This window comes from Symphalangus syndactylus, chromosome 8 (genome assembly GCF_028878055.3).
Source record: "Symphalangus syndactylus isolate Jambi chromosome 8, NHGRI_mSymSyn1-v2.1_pri, whole genome shotgun sequence".
NCBI classification, from domain to species: domain Eukaryota; kingdom Metazoa; phylum Chordata; class Mammalia; order Primates; family Hylobatidae; genus Symphalangus; species Symphalangus syndactylus.
This window is the reverse complement of record NC_072430.2, coordinates 82,814,797-82,833,033: the sequence shown is the minus strand read 5'-3', so window position 1 is coordinate 82,833,033 and position 18,237 is coordinate 82,814,797. Positions and strand designations below refer to the sequence as shown.

General features: G+C 37.6%; 1 protein-coding gene across 1 annotated transcript in view; it reads left to right on the top strand.

The window, feature by feature from the left end:
• Nucleotides 1–18,237, top strand: part of TTN (titin) — a 302,859-nt gene that overhangs the window by 82,071 nt on the left and 202,551 nt on the right. Inside the window, exons 46-54 of the mRNA XM_055289874.1 lie at nt 8,722–11,508; nt 12,287–12,565; nt 14,602–15,165; nt 15,683–15,964; nt 16,062–16,340; nt 16,781–17,059; nt 17,156–17,434; nt 17,552–17,839; nt 17,955–18,233. Of these exons, the coding sequence (XP_055145849.1) occupies nt 8,722–11,508; nt 12,287–12,565; nt 14,602–15,165; nt 15,683–15,964; nt 16,062–16,340; nt 16,781–17,059; nt 17,156–17,434; nt 17,552–17,839; nt 17,955–18,233 (5,316 nt within the window). The remainder of the gene's footprint in view (nt 1–8,721; nt 11,509–12,286; nt 12,566–14,601; nt 15,166–15,682; nt 15,965–16,061; nt 16,341–16,780; nt 17,060–17,155; nt 17,435–17,551; nt 17,840–17,954; nt 18,234–18,237) is intronic.

Here is an 18,237-nt window from a genome sequence, read left to right as displayed (position 1 = left end):
CAAAACTTTATCATTCATTCTTTGGAAAACTATTCAATATTAACTCTTTCATCTGTTCATCATCAGAATGAAGGTTCTATTACTTGTGTGCTATTTAACCAATATGGAACAGTAAAAACAACCAGTATGCTTAAAGTGAAAGCAAAACAAAAACATGATGTCAAAGCACATAAAGTCCCAGTGTTCCGTGACTACTTTGATGAGGAAGAAGAGCTAGCATTGGTGTTTGACCACGCAAAAGGCGCCCATCCATCTATGAGTCAAGAGGGCCAAACAAATCTTCATTTGTTAAAAACTAACCCACAAATTCCTCCCTCTGGAGACACAGAATTGCTTTCCTTTCCTGTAGAAATTCAGGTAACAGCAGCTACTCCTATCCCAGAACAGGATAAAGAGTCTAAAGAAATGTTTCAAACTGAGGAGCTAGAACCTAAATCAATGCCTCAAGATCAAGTTACTCAATCACCAAAACACAGATTTGTATTTTTGTCTGATATTACTAATGAACCGCCAAAAATGTTACAAGAAATGCCAAAGCATGCCAGGTGTAGAGAAGGGGATTCCATCATTCTTGAATGTTTAATATCTGGTGAGCCCCAGCCAGTTGTAACATGGTTTCAAAATGGAGTCCTTTTAAAGCAGAACCAGAAGTTTCAGTTTGAAGAAGTTAATTGTAGCCACCGATTATATATTAAGGATGTTAATTCTCAAGATTCTGGAAAATATAAATGTGTTGCTGAAAACAATTCAGGGGCAGTTGAAAGTGTTTCAGATCTAACAGTGGAGCCTGTCACTTATAGGGAAAATAGTCAATTCGAAAATATTGGTGAAATATATGGAAAATATTCCAGAGATCAGCAACTGCAAGTCCAGGGAGAATCTGTAAGGGCACATTTTTGTGATTATCCAGCTGGTCCCTTTACTCCCTGGACAAATGTAAAAGAATATTCAGTAAGGGACTATTTTCAAAGCCTTGAGACTATTGAGAAAATAGACCAGAAAGAGCAGGTGCGTTGCATACCTTCTAGAGAAAAAATTCCCAGATTTGTGCATGGTGCTTCAAGAACCATAAAAATCAGCAAGCCCATCAGGGCTGAATTCATACAATGTCAGGCTGAAGGGAAAGAGAGACAGATAAGTGAAAAGTCAAAGCTGCACCAAGCACAGGGTACTGTTTATCCATTTGTTGATGATTTCAGTGATGTCACTATTAAGAAAGAAGTAAGAAACAATTTTGGAAAACTTGGTAGATCACAAAAGGAAAATATACAAGAATGTGCTCAAAGTGACTATTCCCCAAATATTCACTCCGAGAGAATTTCTGACAGTTACAATACAAAAGATTCATCTGCCATTGTATATGAAGAATCCCTTGGTGAAGAGATACACTACCCGGGGAAAAAGATGAAGCATAGAATTATCGATTTTGAAAAATTACATGTAGAAAAAGGAGTTCTAAAAAAAAGACCTACCAGAACATCATTTGTTAATCCTCCTCAAAAGAAGATTGATGACAAAGCCTTTTCATTAAAGCAAAGAGAATCAAGATCAAGCAATCTAAATGCAAATATGTATCAGGCAGAGAAAATGTCTCCAAATGCTGAATCAGATTCATCTAACATCGCAATAAATTTAAAGCTGCTTTCCTCTCAAACTCATAAGGAATTTGAAGCACAAGAAAGGGAACAACAGGAAAAAATAAGTCTTATAGATAAACCTGCAATTTCTAAAAGAGCTGAACATGAATCACCTATTACATTTGACTTAAAGCAGTTTCATACTCAAATAAAACACACAGATGTGAAATTCCAAGAATTAGATAGTGGTCAACCAGAAGAAGCTTATTTTAAAATCCAACATCCTGCTGACACTGAGAACATTGTGTTTGATCTAAAACAAATGTATTCTCATATAGGAGATCCAGCTCTGGAGTTCCAAGGGCAAGAAACTAGGGAACAGCAGGAAATACATTATAAAGAAAAAATTCCTAGCCCTGAAACGTTACAACCTGATACACAGAGTATCCCTAAAAATGTGCAAAATAATGTATTTGCCAGTCAAGAAATTTCTTCCAGTCAAGAGCTTTCAAATAGAACTATGGTGGAGAAAAGTAGTATTGATGAAAATCCCATTTCTTTAGAAAAAGAAGTCCGACATGTACAGGAACAAAACTTAGACATTTTAAAAACTGATCTTTCTCTTAAATCCTTTTCTGAAGAAATCTATAGTGAATCACGTGCCCTACTTCCAACCTCATCTGCAGATATAGAAGAAACTGATCTTTCTGAGAAAAATTGTCCTCTAGAAAATGGAGGTAGAAGTTTCATCTCACATTTGAAAAAAGCGGCAAGTGAGGAAAAGCCTTTAGAGGTTGGTGAAATGGAAGAAGAATGCACTCTAGAACCAGAGTTGGCATCGTTTCCAAAGCAGGATGGTGGGACACAGGAATATACAGATGCCACTTTGGAAGACCACAGGGGTGATGTTCAGGAAGCTGACACACTCCATAGACAGCTCTCCCTGAGTCAGTGCTTCCCACTCTTGGTGACCGAAGAACAACAGAATCCAGGTGAACAAATAAGTACAAACATTCATGCCTCTGGAGAAGAAAAATGTTATGAAGAAGTTCAAGTTCTGAATGAAGCTTCTTTCTCCACTTTAGAAGGAGAAATGATAGAAACTAGTTTTTCTCAAAGTATTCCTAAATTAGATGAGGCACATACCACTGAGGTAGCGGAATCTGAGACCTCCCTAACACAATATTTACTTGCTGCTGGAAAGCATGAGGTTCCTGAAACTAAAGACACCAGAGACCAGGCAAAGCTTGTCCAGAGTGAATCAATCACTTCAATGGAGGTGGAAGAAGTAACTTTCAACACTGTGTATGAATACTACAACCAGAAACAGGAATCACTAGGTCGTCCATTTTCTCCTGAGTCTGACATTTCCATTGGTGTGGGAAGTACAACCAGTGAAGAAATATCTGAGTTAGATCAGTTTTATACCCCACCATCATCTGTTGAATATTTTGAATCTCCAAAGTCCCCTGACTTATATTTTAATCCTTCAGATATAACTAAGCAATCCTCAATACATTCAGGAGGTGAGACAGTTGAAAGATATTCCACACCTTTAGGGGAAGTTGTTGAAAGATATTCAACACCTTCCGAAGGTGAGATAGGAGAAAGATACTCCACACCCACAGGGGAGACACTAGAGAGATACTCCACACCTCCAGGAGAGACTCTAGAGAGATACTCCACACCCCCAGGAGAGACTCTAGAGAGATACTCCACACCCCCAGGAGAGACTCTAGAGAGATACTCCACACTCCCAGGAGAGACTCTAGAGAGATACTCCACACCTCCAGGAGAGACTCTAGAGAGATACTCCACACCTCCAGGAGAGACTCTAGAGAGATACTCCACACCTCCAGGAGAGACTCTAGAGAGATACTCCACACCCCCAGGAGAGACTCTAGAGAGATACTCCACACCCCCAGGAGAGACTCTAGAGAGATACTCCACACCCCCAGGAGAGACTCTAGAGAGATACTCCACACCCCCAGGGGAGGCACTAGAGAGATATTCTATTCCTACTGGAGGACCAAACCCCACTGGTACTTTTAAAACATATCCATCAAAAATAGAAAGGGAAGACAGTACACCAAATGAGCATTTCTATACACCTACAGAAGAGAGAGGTTCAGCTTATGAAATATGGCGTTCCGATTCATTTGGTACACCCAATGAAGCCATTGAGCCAAAAGACAACGAAATGCCTCCATCTTTTATTGAACCTCTGACGAAAAGGAAGGTATGTGAAAACACAACACTAGGCTTCATTGTTGAAGTTGAAGGTCTTCCAGTTCCTGGTGTGAAATGGTATCGAAATAAATCTTTACTAGAGCCAAATGAAAGAATCAAAATTGAAAGAGTGGGTAATGTGTGTTCACTGGAAATTTCTAACATTCAAAAAGGAGAAGGGGGAGAGTACATGTGTCATGCTGTAAACATCATAGGGGAAGCAAAGAGCTTTGCAAATGTAGACATAATGCCCCAGGAAGAAAGAGTGGTGGCACTCCCACCTCCAGTAACACATCAGCATGTCATGGAGTTTGATTTGGAACACACCACATCATCAAGAACACCTTCTCCCCAAGAAATTGTCCTGGAAGTTGAATTAAGTGAAAAAGACGTTAAAGAATTTGAGAAGCAGGTGAAAATAGTGACAGTTCCCGAATTTACTCCTGACCATAAAAGTATGATTGTGAGTCTAGATGTTCTTCCATTTAATTTTGTAGATCCAAATATGGATTCAAGGGAGGGAGAAGACAAAGAACTAAAAATTGATTTAGAAGTATTTGAAATGCCTCCTCGCTTTATAATGCCTATTTGTGATTTTAAAATTCCAGAAAATTCAGATGCTGTATTCAAATGTTCAGTCATAGGGATTCCTACTCCCGAAGTTAAGTGGTATAAAGAATATATGTGTATTGAGCCAGATAATATTAAATACGTGATTAGCGAGGAGAAGGGAAGTCACACTCTTAAAATTCGAGATGTCTGTCTTTCTGATAGTGCAACATACAGGTGCAGAGCTGTGAATTGTGTAGGAGAGGCTATCTGTCGGGGATTCCTCACCATGGGAGATTCTGAAGTATTTGCTATGATAGCAAAGAAAAGCAAAGTGACTTTAAGCAGTTTGACGGAAGAATTGGTCTTAAAGAGCAACTACACAGACAGTTTTTTTGAATTTCAGGTGGTGGAAGGGCCTCCCAGGTTTATCAAAGGTATTTCTGACTGTTATGCACCAATAGGTACAGCAGCATATTTTCAGTGCTTAGTTCGTGGCTCTCCAAGACCCACAGTTTACTGGTACAAAGATGGAAAATTGGTCCAAGGAAGAAGGTTCAGTGTTGAGGAAAGTGGCACAGGGTTCCACAACCTGTTTATAACAAGCTTAGTAAAGAGTGATGAAGGAGAGTACAGATGTGTAGCTACAAACAAATCAGGAATGGCTGAGAGCTTTGCAGCACTCACCTTAACTTAAAATGTAATGTTTTAGTGCCTCAGTAATTATTAGAATTGGTCTGAGTGCTTTCATATTTTCCCAATTATATGGATCTAATAAACTTCCAAACAGGTCCACCATATTTGAATTCATTACCTTGGAGACCCCTGAAGAAATAATCTCTGTAGAAATCTCACCTTTGTAATACATGTAAATATTTTGTTATTTGAACTGTGGAATCATCATTTGTGTGAATCATGCTGTGTAACATCAAACACAATTAAATCTCTCGTTGGCTACCTAATTGTTTGTACTTCTATTTACCCTCATGCCTCCTCCACAAAGTGTTTCAGTGGAATGGACTCTCTTTTAGCAGATCAACCATATATGCAAAAGTACAATGTAAAAGTGGAGACCATATCAGAAGACCACGCAGACAAATTGGTAAGGGCAAATCTCTCTGCTCCCATTCTAAGTTATTTTTGGAATTGTAACCCCTTTGCATCCAAACCCATGTTTATTTACTTTGACTTAGACTAGGCAAAACAAACAACAAAAACCAGCTTCTCCCAACTGGCAACTAACTCTATAATCTGTTTGACATTTCAATCTTAATATATTAACTTCATCTCTTTTAAAAATATATTCATTATTAATATTCCTCTTCATAAGCGCTTTAATTCTCACTGGCTCCAAGGGACCAATTGTGCTCTTTGTGGGCAGGGTTCACCTAGACATTTGCAGAATAAGCAAACAGATCTTTCCACTTTTGGACATACCTTATTTTTCTCCATTTTTGAGATGACATCAAGTGTAAAATGCAGCAATAATTTAGTATTGGCCTGGGGAAAAAAGGGAAACTATCATATTGTGTTTACATATAGATTTTAAAACTGTATTCTGATTTCAGAATCTTTAAAATTAAAAAAAAAGTGGGATATTTTTAGAATTGAGACAATATGGTAATTTGTATTTCAGATTATATATGAATAACAAGATAACAAGCTTTCCTATCAGTTTCACTGAATTTCATCTTTAAAACTAATATAGCTTAATAAGCATTCAATTTTTATTATGATGTTTATGTTTCTAAAGTAACTCCTTAATTTTGTCATTTAAAATTAAAATAACAGTAAATTAACATACTCCTTAATATCTTACCTATATACTAACGCGGACCTAAGTCTTCTCATATAAGACTCGACAAATATAAAAAAATTCTGAAAATGAAGGGTAGGACCAAAAGACCTTAGAGGTGATCATTCAACAATACAATTCTGTGTAAACCTAATAGTAATTATTCTTAATACAATTTAGAATAAACTTTAATTTTGTAACAAAGGACGAGAGAAAGAATATTACAATGAAAGATAAATTTTATCTCCCTCCACCTCTTAAATTACTTATTGTTAGTTAATGGCTATATTTGTCACCTGCATTTAGCAATATTTAAGTACCATGATCATATTTAAAATGCCAATTTTAATTTGAAATGTAAACACTTAATTTAAATTTAATTTTCAAAAGAATTCATATCCAATTATGTTTATTATGTTTCTTTCATCTATCAATCTTTATTCTCAATATGGGAATTCTCTAACAGCTATCCAAATTAAAGAAGCAATAGAGACAATGTACAGAAAATAGGCAGAGCAGTCAGGATTCCCCTGCCTCCCTCACAAAAATATTTCTGAATTATCTGTTTGAGCCACCATAACTCATCAGCGTAGATACACTATTGTAGAACAATCATTCCTGTTCCAACCAGTGAGCACACAATATCTGTGATAATAATTATAGACATAATGTAATGTATCACATCAAAAATTCCTGAAATAAAACTAATCCTATAGATAGGAACTTAGAGATTTATTCTGCACTTAGTCACATAATGGATGTTAAAATTAATGAGAAACTCAGATTGAAGCAAACATGACAAGCATGCTTTACTCAAACATCATACAGCACAGCAACAGTTCAAACCTTGTTTCTTAAAAAAAAGAGAAAGAGAGAAATGGAAAAATGTTTTAATGTCCCACTGGATTTCAGGAAGAGCTGAAAAATACTCTTATTCATATAAGAAAGAGGGCTTTGTTTGATTTTGCTCATTAGAATTCTGTAATTCTGTTAGTTTCAAGTGTGGTGAACTTGAGTATATGCAGAATAACAGTGACTGAATAAAGAAAAGTAAGCCTTGGCTTACTTTAATTGTCATAGATAATGAAATGGAATTTTTTATTTTCTGACTCAATGGCATGTAACATAAAACCCCAAAATATTAATTTCTCTGATTCTGGATAAAGAATTTATTGTATTGCACATAGTTGAGTTTAGACAATTAATAGCTGCTACCACAACATGTAATTTTTTTAACTATACCTTTCAAGTTTCAGCACATATGGATTTCATTTACTATCCTTTTTATGGCTAATAATACCATGGCTTGAAGTAAGGAAAAATATTTGAAAATAGTTCAACATACTAGTGAGTAAGGGTATTTTAACCGTATTCACATTCATTCCCTTTACAGATATTTTGTGAGTTCAAGTGAAGGGAAAGGTAACACAAATTATGTATTGTAGATTAAATGCAAAGTTAAGTGATCACCATTAATATGTAAAATTATCAATGGTTTTATGGTTTACTTAAAATAATAAATACCTGAATATGTGTTCTGCATGCTATAGATGAGTTTCTCCAGTATTTTTACAGCCAGCAGACACTTGAGTCCTGTCTTCTAATGCTTATATGCTAGAACAGAAAGGAATTAAGGTGTAAGTCTATTTCATGTGATGCAAGTGAAGTCACCAAATAAAATCATAAAACTGCCTTTTGCTAAGGCAATAAAACTACTAATAACAGGCCTGTTCTACATACCTAACAGGTTTAATAAAAAATCGAATTCCTTGTTTAAAATTACATGTCTTTCATCCTGTCATCCAGGATACTGTTTAAAGAGTCTTTGTTATGCACTGCTTTGTTTCTTGCTCAGTGGTTCTGTATAGGTTTTCTTATACAATAAAATACAACGAACTTTTAATATTGGAGTTGTTTTCTCTTATTTTTGATTATCTTATTTTCTTGGCTAATGCCTTATTACAAAGGCTTTGTTCAAGTAATATGGTGATTTACATAGGTGAAAGAAGGCCTGCATTTCTAGAAACTGAAAACAGTGGTTCTCTTACAAATCCAAATTAAACATTTCCTGTAGCCTCTTATTTTTAATAATTACTTTAGCGGCAGTAATTAGAACATCAGTGGTTTATTTTGGAAATAATCAGTCTTTAACAAAGAAGATTATTCTTAAACTCAAGAAAACTCTAAGTATAAATAACAATTCTGGATCTTTTTAGAAGTTGATTTAAATAATGCTGGATTATTATAACTAATTAGCAGTTTTCCAAACTTTAAAATTGGAATTATATCTCAAGAAAAACTCATGAGAGCATTTTTAAAACTTATGAACTCTAACACAGATGAAGAGGATCAAAAATTGCTTTTGTACAGTAGCTATAATTTTGCATAATTTTATATGTTAAGCTAAGAAAAATTTAGAAATGTGCTTTTTGATACATTAATCTTGGAATAATCTAATCATTCCAGGAATAAAGCAGAAGAAGGCCATCAACTTGTGTCTAATTCTTTGATTTCTATTTTTATATTAAATGCAATTTTGTAGTAAAATAATAATCATTTTCCCCCATACAGAGTTTTCTAGTTCTTTTCTGTCTGCCGAGGAAGAAGGACTTCATAGCGCTGAACTTCAATTATCTAAAATAAATGAAACACTTGAACTTTTGTCTGAACCTCCAGTTTACTCAACTAAATTTGATTCCAAAAAGGAAGGCACTGTGCCAGTTTTCATCAAAGAAGTGTCAAATGCTGATATAAGCATGGGGGATGTGGCTACACTGTCTGTAACTGTCACTGGCATCCCCACACCTAAAATTCAGTGGTTCTTTAATGGAGTGCTATTAACCCCTTCTGCTGACTACAAATTTGTTTTTGACGGTGATGATCATAGCCTGATCATTCTGTTCACCAAACTGGAGGATGAGGGAGAGTATACATGTATGGCCAGTAATGACTATGGAAAGGCAATATGTAGTGCCTATCTAAAAATAAATTCCAAAGGAGAGGGTCACAAAGACACTGAAACAGGATCAGCAGTGGCAAAATCTCTGGAAAAGCTTGGAGGTCCTTGTCCTCCTCACTTCCTTAAGGAGTTAAAACCAATTCGCTGTGCTCAAGGGCTTCCTGCCATCTTTGAGTACACAGTGGTTGGAGAGCCTGCCCCTACTGTTGCATGGTTCAAAGAAAACAAGCAGCTTTGCACCAGTGTTTATTACACTATCATTCATAACCCTGATGGCTCTGGAACTTTCATTGTCAATGACCCTCAGAGGGAAGACAGTGGCCTCTATATCTGTAAAGCAGAGAATATGTTGGGTGAGTCCACCTGTGCAGCAGAGCTGCTTGTGCTTCTGGAAGACACAGACATGACTGATAGCCCCTGCAAAGCAAAGTCCACACCAGAGGTTTCTGAGGGTTTTCCACAGACACCCTTACAGGGTCCTGCAGTTGAAGCACTTGACTCAGAGCAGGAAATTGCAACGTTTGTGAAAGACACCATTTTGAAAGCTGCTTTAATTGCAGAAGAAAACCAGCAACAATCTTATGAGCATATTGCTAAAGCCAATGAATTGAGCAGTCAGCTTCCTTTGGGAGCTCAGGAATTACAATCTATTTTGGAGCAAGACAAGCCCACTCCTGAAAGCACCAGGGAATTTCTTTGCATCAATGGCATCAATGGCAGTATTCACTTTCAGCCTCTCAAGGAACCAGCTCCCAACCTACAGCTGCAGATTGTACAGTCCCAGAAAACCTTCTCCAAAGAAGGTATTCTAATGCCGGAAGAGCCTGAGACACAGGCGGTTCTATCAGATACCAAGAAAATCTTCGCAAGTGCCATGTCCATAGAACAAATTAATTCATTAACAGTTGAGCCTCTGAAAACTTTATTAGCTGAACCTGAAGGGAATTATCCACAGTCTTCAATAGAACCTCCAATGCATTCTTACCTAACCTCTGTGGCTGAGGAAGTACTTTCACCAAAAGAAAAGACAGTATCTGATGCCAACAAAGAGCAAAGAGTGACTCTTCAAAAGCAAGAGGCACAAAGTGTGCTCATCTTGAGTCCCAGCTTAGCTGAGGGACACGTGGAGAGTCTCCAGAGTCCTGATGTCATGATCTCTCAGGTAAACTATGAACCCCTAGTCCCTTCAGAACACTTATGCACAGAAGGAGGTAAAATTTTGATAGAAAGTGCAAATCCACTGGAAAATGCAGGGCAAGATTCTGCGGTCAGAATTGAGGAAGGCAAGTCCTTAAGATTTCCACTAGCACTTGAAGAAAAGCAGGTACTGCTCAAAGAAGAGCATTCTGACAACGTGGTGATGCCCCCAGACCAAATCATTGAGTCTAAAAGGGAGCCCGTGGCAATAAAGAAAGTGCTGGAGGTACAGGGAGGGGACATTCTTTGTAAGGAAAGCTTGCTTTCTGGTATTCCAGAAGAGCAGCGATTAAACCTGAAAATTCAAATCCGCAGGGCTTTGCAAGCAGCTGTGGCCAGTGAGCAGCCAGGTCTTTTCTCTGAGTGGCTAAGAAACATTGAAAAGGTGGAGGTCAAGGCCGTAAACATCACCCAAGAGCCCAGACACATCATGTGCATGTACCTTGTTACTTCGGCGAAGTCTGTAACAGAAGAAGTAACCATCATTATTGATGTTGATACTCAAATGGCTAACCTGAAAATGGAACTTAGGGATGCTTTGTGTGCTATTATATATGAGGAAATAAACATCCTAACAGCTGAGGGTCCTAGAATTGAGCAAGGAGCCAAAACAAGTTTGCAAGAAGAAATGGATTCTTTTTCAGGTTCACAGAAGGTTGAACCCATTACTGAACCAGAAGTTAAATCTAAATATCTGATCTCAACTGAAGAGGTCAGTTATTTTAACGTGCAAAGTCGGGTTAAATATTTGGATGCCACACCTGTCACTAAAGGGATTGCTTCAGCTGTTGTCTCTGACAAAAAACAAGATGAGAGTCTGAAACCATCAGAGGAAAAAGAGGAGTCCTCCTCTGAAAGTGGTACTGAGGAGGTTGCTACAGTAAAGATACAGGAAGCTGAGGGTGGCTTAATCAAAGAGGATGGCCCCGTGATACATACACCTTTAGTGGACACTGTTTCTGAGGAAGGTGACATTGTACACCTCACAACATCCATAACAAATGCTAAAGAGGTGAATTGGTATTTTGAGAATAAACTGGTGCCTTCAGATGAAAAGTTCAAGTGTTTGCAAGATCAAAATACATATACGCTAGTCATTGACAAAGTAAATACCGAAGACCATCAAGGAGAGTATGTCTGTGAGGCCTTGAATGACAGCGGAAAAACAGCAACTTCAGCCAAACTCACTGTAGTAAAAAGAGGTTGGATTTTAAGGATAAAATAGATCAAGTGCTAACATTCACTGGATTGTAATGATTTAGCTTGCATCACTTAAATTTTCACTTATCTGCCACTTCCAGAATGTGATTTATTTAGAGTAAGAATGAGATCATAGACATAATCATGGTTATGAACTCACCTTTTCCCTTACTGCCCTGTTGGGTGCTATGCTATCATATCCATGGTACTACTTATTTTAAAAATCAAACATGTTTTCATGTTTCATAATACCAATAGATAAGCTTTTAGTTTATTTTCATATGAAGATAACTTTCATAATATGTAATAAAAAGTATCAGTGAACACCTAGCCACTCTGAAATCACCGGTCTCACCCTTAGATTCAAAATAACCATGATTAGTTGTCTGTTTCTTGTTTCTGTTTATTTTTTGCTGTTGTTTCACTTCATCACTTTATTTAGTATATCATGTTTCTTCACGTTATTTTCAGTGTTCCCATTCAGCATGGTATATTTAAAGAACATATCATGTTGTTATGCATGTAATCCAATAGCATCACATTTTTTCACAATTCACTGCAAAGCAATGATTGAATATTTTTTTAAAAAAAAAAGCTTATTGCCTTCTTTTGCCTTCAATGATCTTTCTCATTTTCCAGTCACTTGCCTTAAACTGCTGTAATCCATCTCACCAATTTCAACTGTTTCACTCCATTAACAGCAACAAAAGTTAGAAGAAAAAGAAAAATGTCATATGCCTGATAAAGAGGCATGTTAATGGACTCTACTTCCCTTTGCAGCTGCCCCAGTGATCAAGAGGAGACTCGAACCCCTGGAAGTAGCACTGGGCCACCTAGCCAAATTCACCTGTGAGATCCAAAGTGCTCCCAATGTCCGGTTCCAGTGGTTTAAAGCTGGCCGAGAAATTTATGAGAGTGAGAAGTGTTCTATTCGATCTTCAAAGTATATCTCCAGCCTTGAAATCCTGAGAACCCAGGTGGTTGACTGCGGCGAGTATACATGCAAAGCTTCCAATGAGTATGGCAGTGTCAGCTGTACAGCCACACTAACTGTGACAGGTAAATGCCATACATTGGCACAGATGTTGTCACTTCATTTCATATTGTTGTCCTTTTTGCTTTCTGTACATGTGTGGGAAATGCTTGTATTACCAACTGGAGAGACCAACAACCAAGATGGTAACATGGTAGGTAGGTACTGCAGAGCCTATATGGGATAAGAAATCATTATTTACAGTCACATTTCTACTACTGACCAAAGAAAAAATAATTTATTATTTGAGAACAAAGTTAAGTAATCAAATGAGCTCAGCTTGGGCCTTCATATAAAACATATCAGGACAGTTTGGTGCTACTAAAAAAAAAAATAATGTCTCAAGGTATTTAAAAATTTTAAATCAAATAACCAATTAAGAACAGAATTATAAACTTAAAAATGTCAGTGTCTAAGTCTAAAATTAAATCCTAATGTAAGACAGGGAGCTAGTATAGGACTGAAAACTAGGATTCTCTCTAGGCATTTTTACTAATTTAAAAATAAGACGGCTGGGCACGGTGGCTCACACTTGTAATCCCAGCACTTTGGGAGGCTAAGGCAGGCGGATCACAAGGTCAGGAGATCGAGACCATCCTGGCTAACACAGTGAAACCCCATCTCTACTAAAAATATAAAAAATTAGCCAGGCATGGTGTCACGCACCTGTAGTCCCAGCTACTTGGGAGGCTGAGGCAGGAGAATTGCTTGAAGCCAGGAGGCAGAGGTTGCAGTGAGCCAGAATCGCACTGCTGCTCTCCAGCCTGGGCAACATAGCGAGACTCCATCTAAAAAAAAAAAGAAAGAAAATAAGACAACTACACAAATATCCTATTCCCAGTTTTCTAATTGATACGTACGGTGACTTTCAAATAGTTAACACTCATCAAATACTTGAATGCCTTCATTAACCAAAACATTAGTAGCAAGCTTTTCTTCCTTTCTTCCTACCTTCTTTCCTTCCTTCCTTTTTTCCTTCCTTCCTTCCTTCCTTCCTTCCTTCCTTCCTTCCTTCCTTCCTTCCTCTCTTTCTTTCTTTCTTTTCTTTTCTTTCTTTCCCTCTTCCCAAGAGAAAGTGTGAGTATGAACTATGGTTTGAGGACAGGGGTAGAGGTGCAGTCAAGCCATACTTGGACTGTTGGGGAAGGCTGTCCCTTGGTCTTCTTTGTCAATGAGAATATCAAAGGGAAGGGCAAATGCAGCACATCTCTTTGACATGAAAACGATGAGGTTCCCTATAGCTTCCTCTTCTCTACAATCCTTTTACATGATCCTAAGAAAAACCCAGGCCCATGATGACCCAACCAGTGCTTTTCACTCTGGTCAAAATGTCTCCATAAAACCAAGTACATGATATTATTCATACTGACACGTTTGGAAGTTTCTTTACTCAAATTAGGTCAATTTAGGAAAGCGACTAATATTGAAGCTTCAGATAATAAGAGGAAAGGAAAAGGAGGATGACTTAAAAAAATTAAAAAGAGAGGTTCTGAAAGTCTGGCTTCAAGTTGCAGAATGGAAAGGGGAAGTTACTGCTATTAAATATTTTTACAAGTTTGAGTTGGCCTAGAGGATGCATTCATAGTTAAGCCATGTAAGAATTTCCAGGCAGTTGACATGAGGGTTAGAAAGACATTACAAAACTACTTCAATCTTCTTATCACTTAATATCCCTACTCTTCAGAAGAGTCGAATACATTTTCTTTATCTTCCTTACATAATCTTCTAATTTGCAGAATTAAAGTATCAGCTCAATAGCTTATCAAATAATTAAACAATCAGCCACTAAAATGGACAAATCTTTAGCAATGTTACTTAATAAAGGAATGCTTGTCTTTTCTCTGATAGAGACAAGAAAAGTGATGTCTTGCTCCTTTATAAAGAACAGTCTCATCCCTTTCCTTTGACAATCTTTTGTTCTTATTAACACATTACTCTATTTTAAATTATGGCTCATGTCTCTCTAAAGACTTAACTCATCTTTCCTCTGTCTTGGAATATATAATTACAGCAAGTGCTTTGGTGGGGACTAAATGTAATGCTGGAAAAATTTCTTTTGCAGAGGCATATCCACCAACCTTTCTCTCCAGACCTAAGTCCCTTATGACTTTTGTGGGTAAAGCAGCCAAGTTCATCTGCACAGTGACAGGGACTCCTGTGATAGAAACCATTTGGCAGAAAGATGGTGTTGCACTCTCACCTTCACCTAACCGGAAGATTTCCGACGCAGAAAACAAACACGTTTTAGAACTCTCAAACCTTACCATTCAAGATAGAGGAGTTTATTCTTGTAAGGCTTCTAACAAGTTTGGAGCAGACATCTGCCAAGCAGAGTTGATCATCATTGATAAGCCACATTTCATTAAAGAATTAGAGCCTGTGCAGTCCGCTATCAATAAGAAGGTCCACCTTGAGTGCCAAGTAGATGAAGACAGAAAAGTCACAGTTACGTGGAGCAAAGATGGGCAAAAACTCCCCCCAGGGAAAGATTATAAGATCTGTTTTGAAGATAAAATAGCAACACTTGAGATTCCTTTGGCCAAACTGAAAGATTCAGGAACCTATGTCTGTATAGCTTCAAATGAGGCTGGAAGCAGCTCCTGTTCAGCCACAGTCACTGTCAGAGGTAAGAAATGTGTGAATGTATTTTCTAGTCCCTTCTCTGCAAGGAATCTTCGGTAGAAAAACTGTTGGCAAACAATTCAGTCAGTACACTTTGTTATTAAAATAATGTCATTCAGCAAACATTATAGTTTGGGAAAGTCCTAGCATTGTTTGATTTTATTTTTTTAATCCTCTTCAAAGTTCACTTACTTTCGTTCTTTTAAATTGTCTGCTATTAACAAAGCTTGCTTAAAATTTCTTCTAAGAAAAAACTCCAAGTGTCTGGGCAATTCTTAACTATCTTCTTTTATAAAATTCTTCTTTGTGTAGGTAGTCTGTTTACTGTGTTTTATTTTAAATCAAGAGACTGGGAAAGTGTCTAGGAATGATAGGAACCTATTAAATGCACCACAGCTTTTACAGAAATTTTATGGAGGTATTTTATGTGTTTTGGGTCTCTTTGTCGTATATGTCTACTTTTCTTTTGTGGAGTTTATGTTTCAGATATCTTCTTTTTCTTTTTTGTAAACTTCATGTAGAGCCACCATCCTTCGTGAAGAAGGTGGATCCCTCTTATTTAATGCTCCCAGGTGAATCAGCACGCCTCCATTGCAAGCTGAAAGGCTCACCTGTGATCCAGGTTACTTGGTTTAAAAATAACAAAGAACTCAGTGAAAGTAATACAGTCCGAATGTATTTTGTCAATTCTGAGGCTATACTTGATATTACGGATGTAAAAGTTGAAGACAGTGGGAGTTACTCATGTGAAGCAGTGAATGACGTCGGCAGTGATAGCTGCAGTACTGAAATAGTTATCAAAGGTTTGTTTACTGAGTTTCCATCCAGTATTTTTCTGAGAAAAGATTTCCCTTTTAATTACTTATTACTTACTTACACAATGCTTTCATGCTTTTGTAGAACCTCCTTCTTTCATCAAAACTCTTGAGCCTGCAGACATAGTGAGAGGAACAAATGCTCTACTTCAATGTGAAATCTCAGGCACTGGACCATTTGAAATTAGCTGGTTCAAAGACAAGAAACAAATTCGAAGTAGTAAAAAATACAGATTGTTTTCTCAGAAGTCTCTTGTGTGTCTGGAGATCTTTTCGTTTAATAGTGCAGATGTTGGTGAATATGAATGTGTTGTTGCTAATGAAGTCGGCAAGTGTGGCTGCATGGCAACACACTTACTCAAAGGTTAGTGCTTGAAAAATTAATGTCTCTTTAATAAATTGTCAAAATAACTTTCTTACCCCATGGAAGAAAAACTGATACTTTCTTCTCTTGTCCTATCCTTTAAATTTGTTTTGTCTTGGTTTGACCTGGGACCCTGGGAACAAAGTCAGTAACTTTCACCTGGTCTTTTTCCTGAGCCTAGTGTAAATATCTATTATCTGATAACAAAAGGGAATTACATAATAAGCCATTTTGTCAGCTAACAAACATGTATCATCTATGCCTCTGTCTCTTGGATGGAATTATAATTATTCTTAACTTTTATTTCTTCTTCTAATTAACACTATGAAATAGTAGTATTGGGACAAGATAAATATAATCTTGATAAAACTCTTAAATATAGATGGTGTTGAAAGTGTTTGGGAATTGATATGTTTTATATGCTCTCTTTCCTTAACTAGAACCTCCAACCTTTGTAAAGAAAGTAGATGATTTTATTGCACTAGCAGGACAAACCGTTACCCTGCAAGCTGCTGTGAGAGGGTCAGAGCCCATTTCTGTCACATGGATGAAAGGACAAGAGGTCATCAGAGAAGACGGAAAAATCAAAATGAGCTTTTCCAATGGTGTTGCAGTCTTGATAATCCCTGATGTTCAGATTAGTTTTGGAGGCAAATACACATGCCTGGCTGAAAATGAAGCTGGAAGCCAAACATCTGTTGGGGAATTAATAGTTAAAGGTTTGTCTAGGAACATTTAAACCTCAAATTGCTATTTAGAATTAAAGTGAAACCCTAATAAGCATTTAGGGTCCTAACTATTTCATACCATTGTAGAACCTGCCAAAATCATTGAGCGAGCAGAACTGATCCAGGTGACAGCAGGAGATCCTGCCACACTGGAGTACACAGTGGCAGGCACGCCAGAACTGAAGCCCAAATGGTACAAAGATGGGAGACCCTTGGTCGCCAGTAAAAAATACCGAATAAGTTTTAAAAACAATGTTGCCCAGCTCAAATTTTATTCAGCTGAGCTGCACGACAGTGGCCAATACACATTTGAGATTTCCAATGAAGTGGGCAGCAGCTCCTGTGAGACTACATTCACTGTATTAGGTTAGTATTTTTAGAAAATGATGCTACATATGCATTTGAAACCCAACAAATGGCCTAAAGTCAATCACTGAGCACTTTTCTATATTGACCTTTTCTCCCTTCTTGTGCCACACACAGATCGAGACATTGCTCCATTTTTTACCAAACCCTTGCGCAACGTGGATAGTGTTGTTAATGGTACCTGCAGACTGGACTGCAAAATTGCAGGCTCCCTCCCCATGAGGGTGTCCTGGTTTAAGGATGGCAAAGAAATAGCTGCTTCTGACAGATACAGGATAGCATTTGTGGAAGGCACAGCCTCTTTGGAGATCATCAGAGTAGACATGAATGATGCAGGGAATTTCACTTGTCGAGCCACAAATTCCGTGGGAAGCAAAGACAGCAGTGGAGCCCTGATTGTGCAAGGTTGGCTGGAGACTTTGCATTTTATCCTTATTAAAGATGATGTTCAAATTAAGTCATCTTCCCTTAGATCAGACCTCTTAACTCTTTGAAATTCTTTCTTATACCCCTTCTTCAGAACCACCCAGTTTTGTAACTAAACCCGGCTCAAAGGATGTTCTGCCTGGCTCAGCAGTCTGCCTGAAGAGCACTTTCCAAGGATCTACTCCTCTCACAATCAGATGGTTTAAGGGCAACAAAGAGCTGGTTTCTGGTGGAAGCTGCTATATTACCAAAGAAGCTTTAGAGAGTTCCCTGGAACTCTATGCAGTAAAAACCTCTGATTCGGGCACATACACATGTAAAGTCAGCAATGTCGCTGGAGGGGTGGAATGCAGTGCAAACTTGTTTGTAAAAGGTTT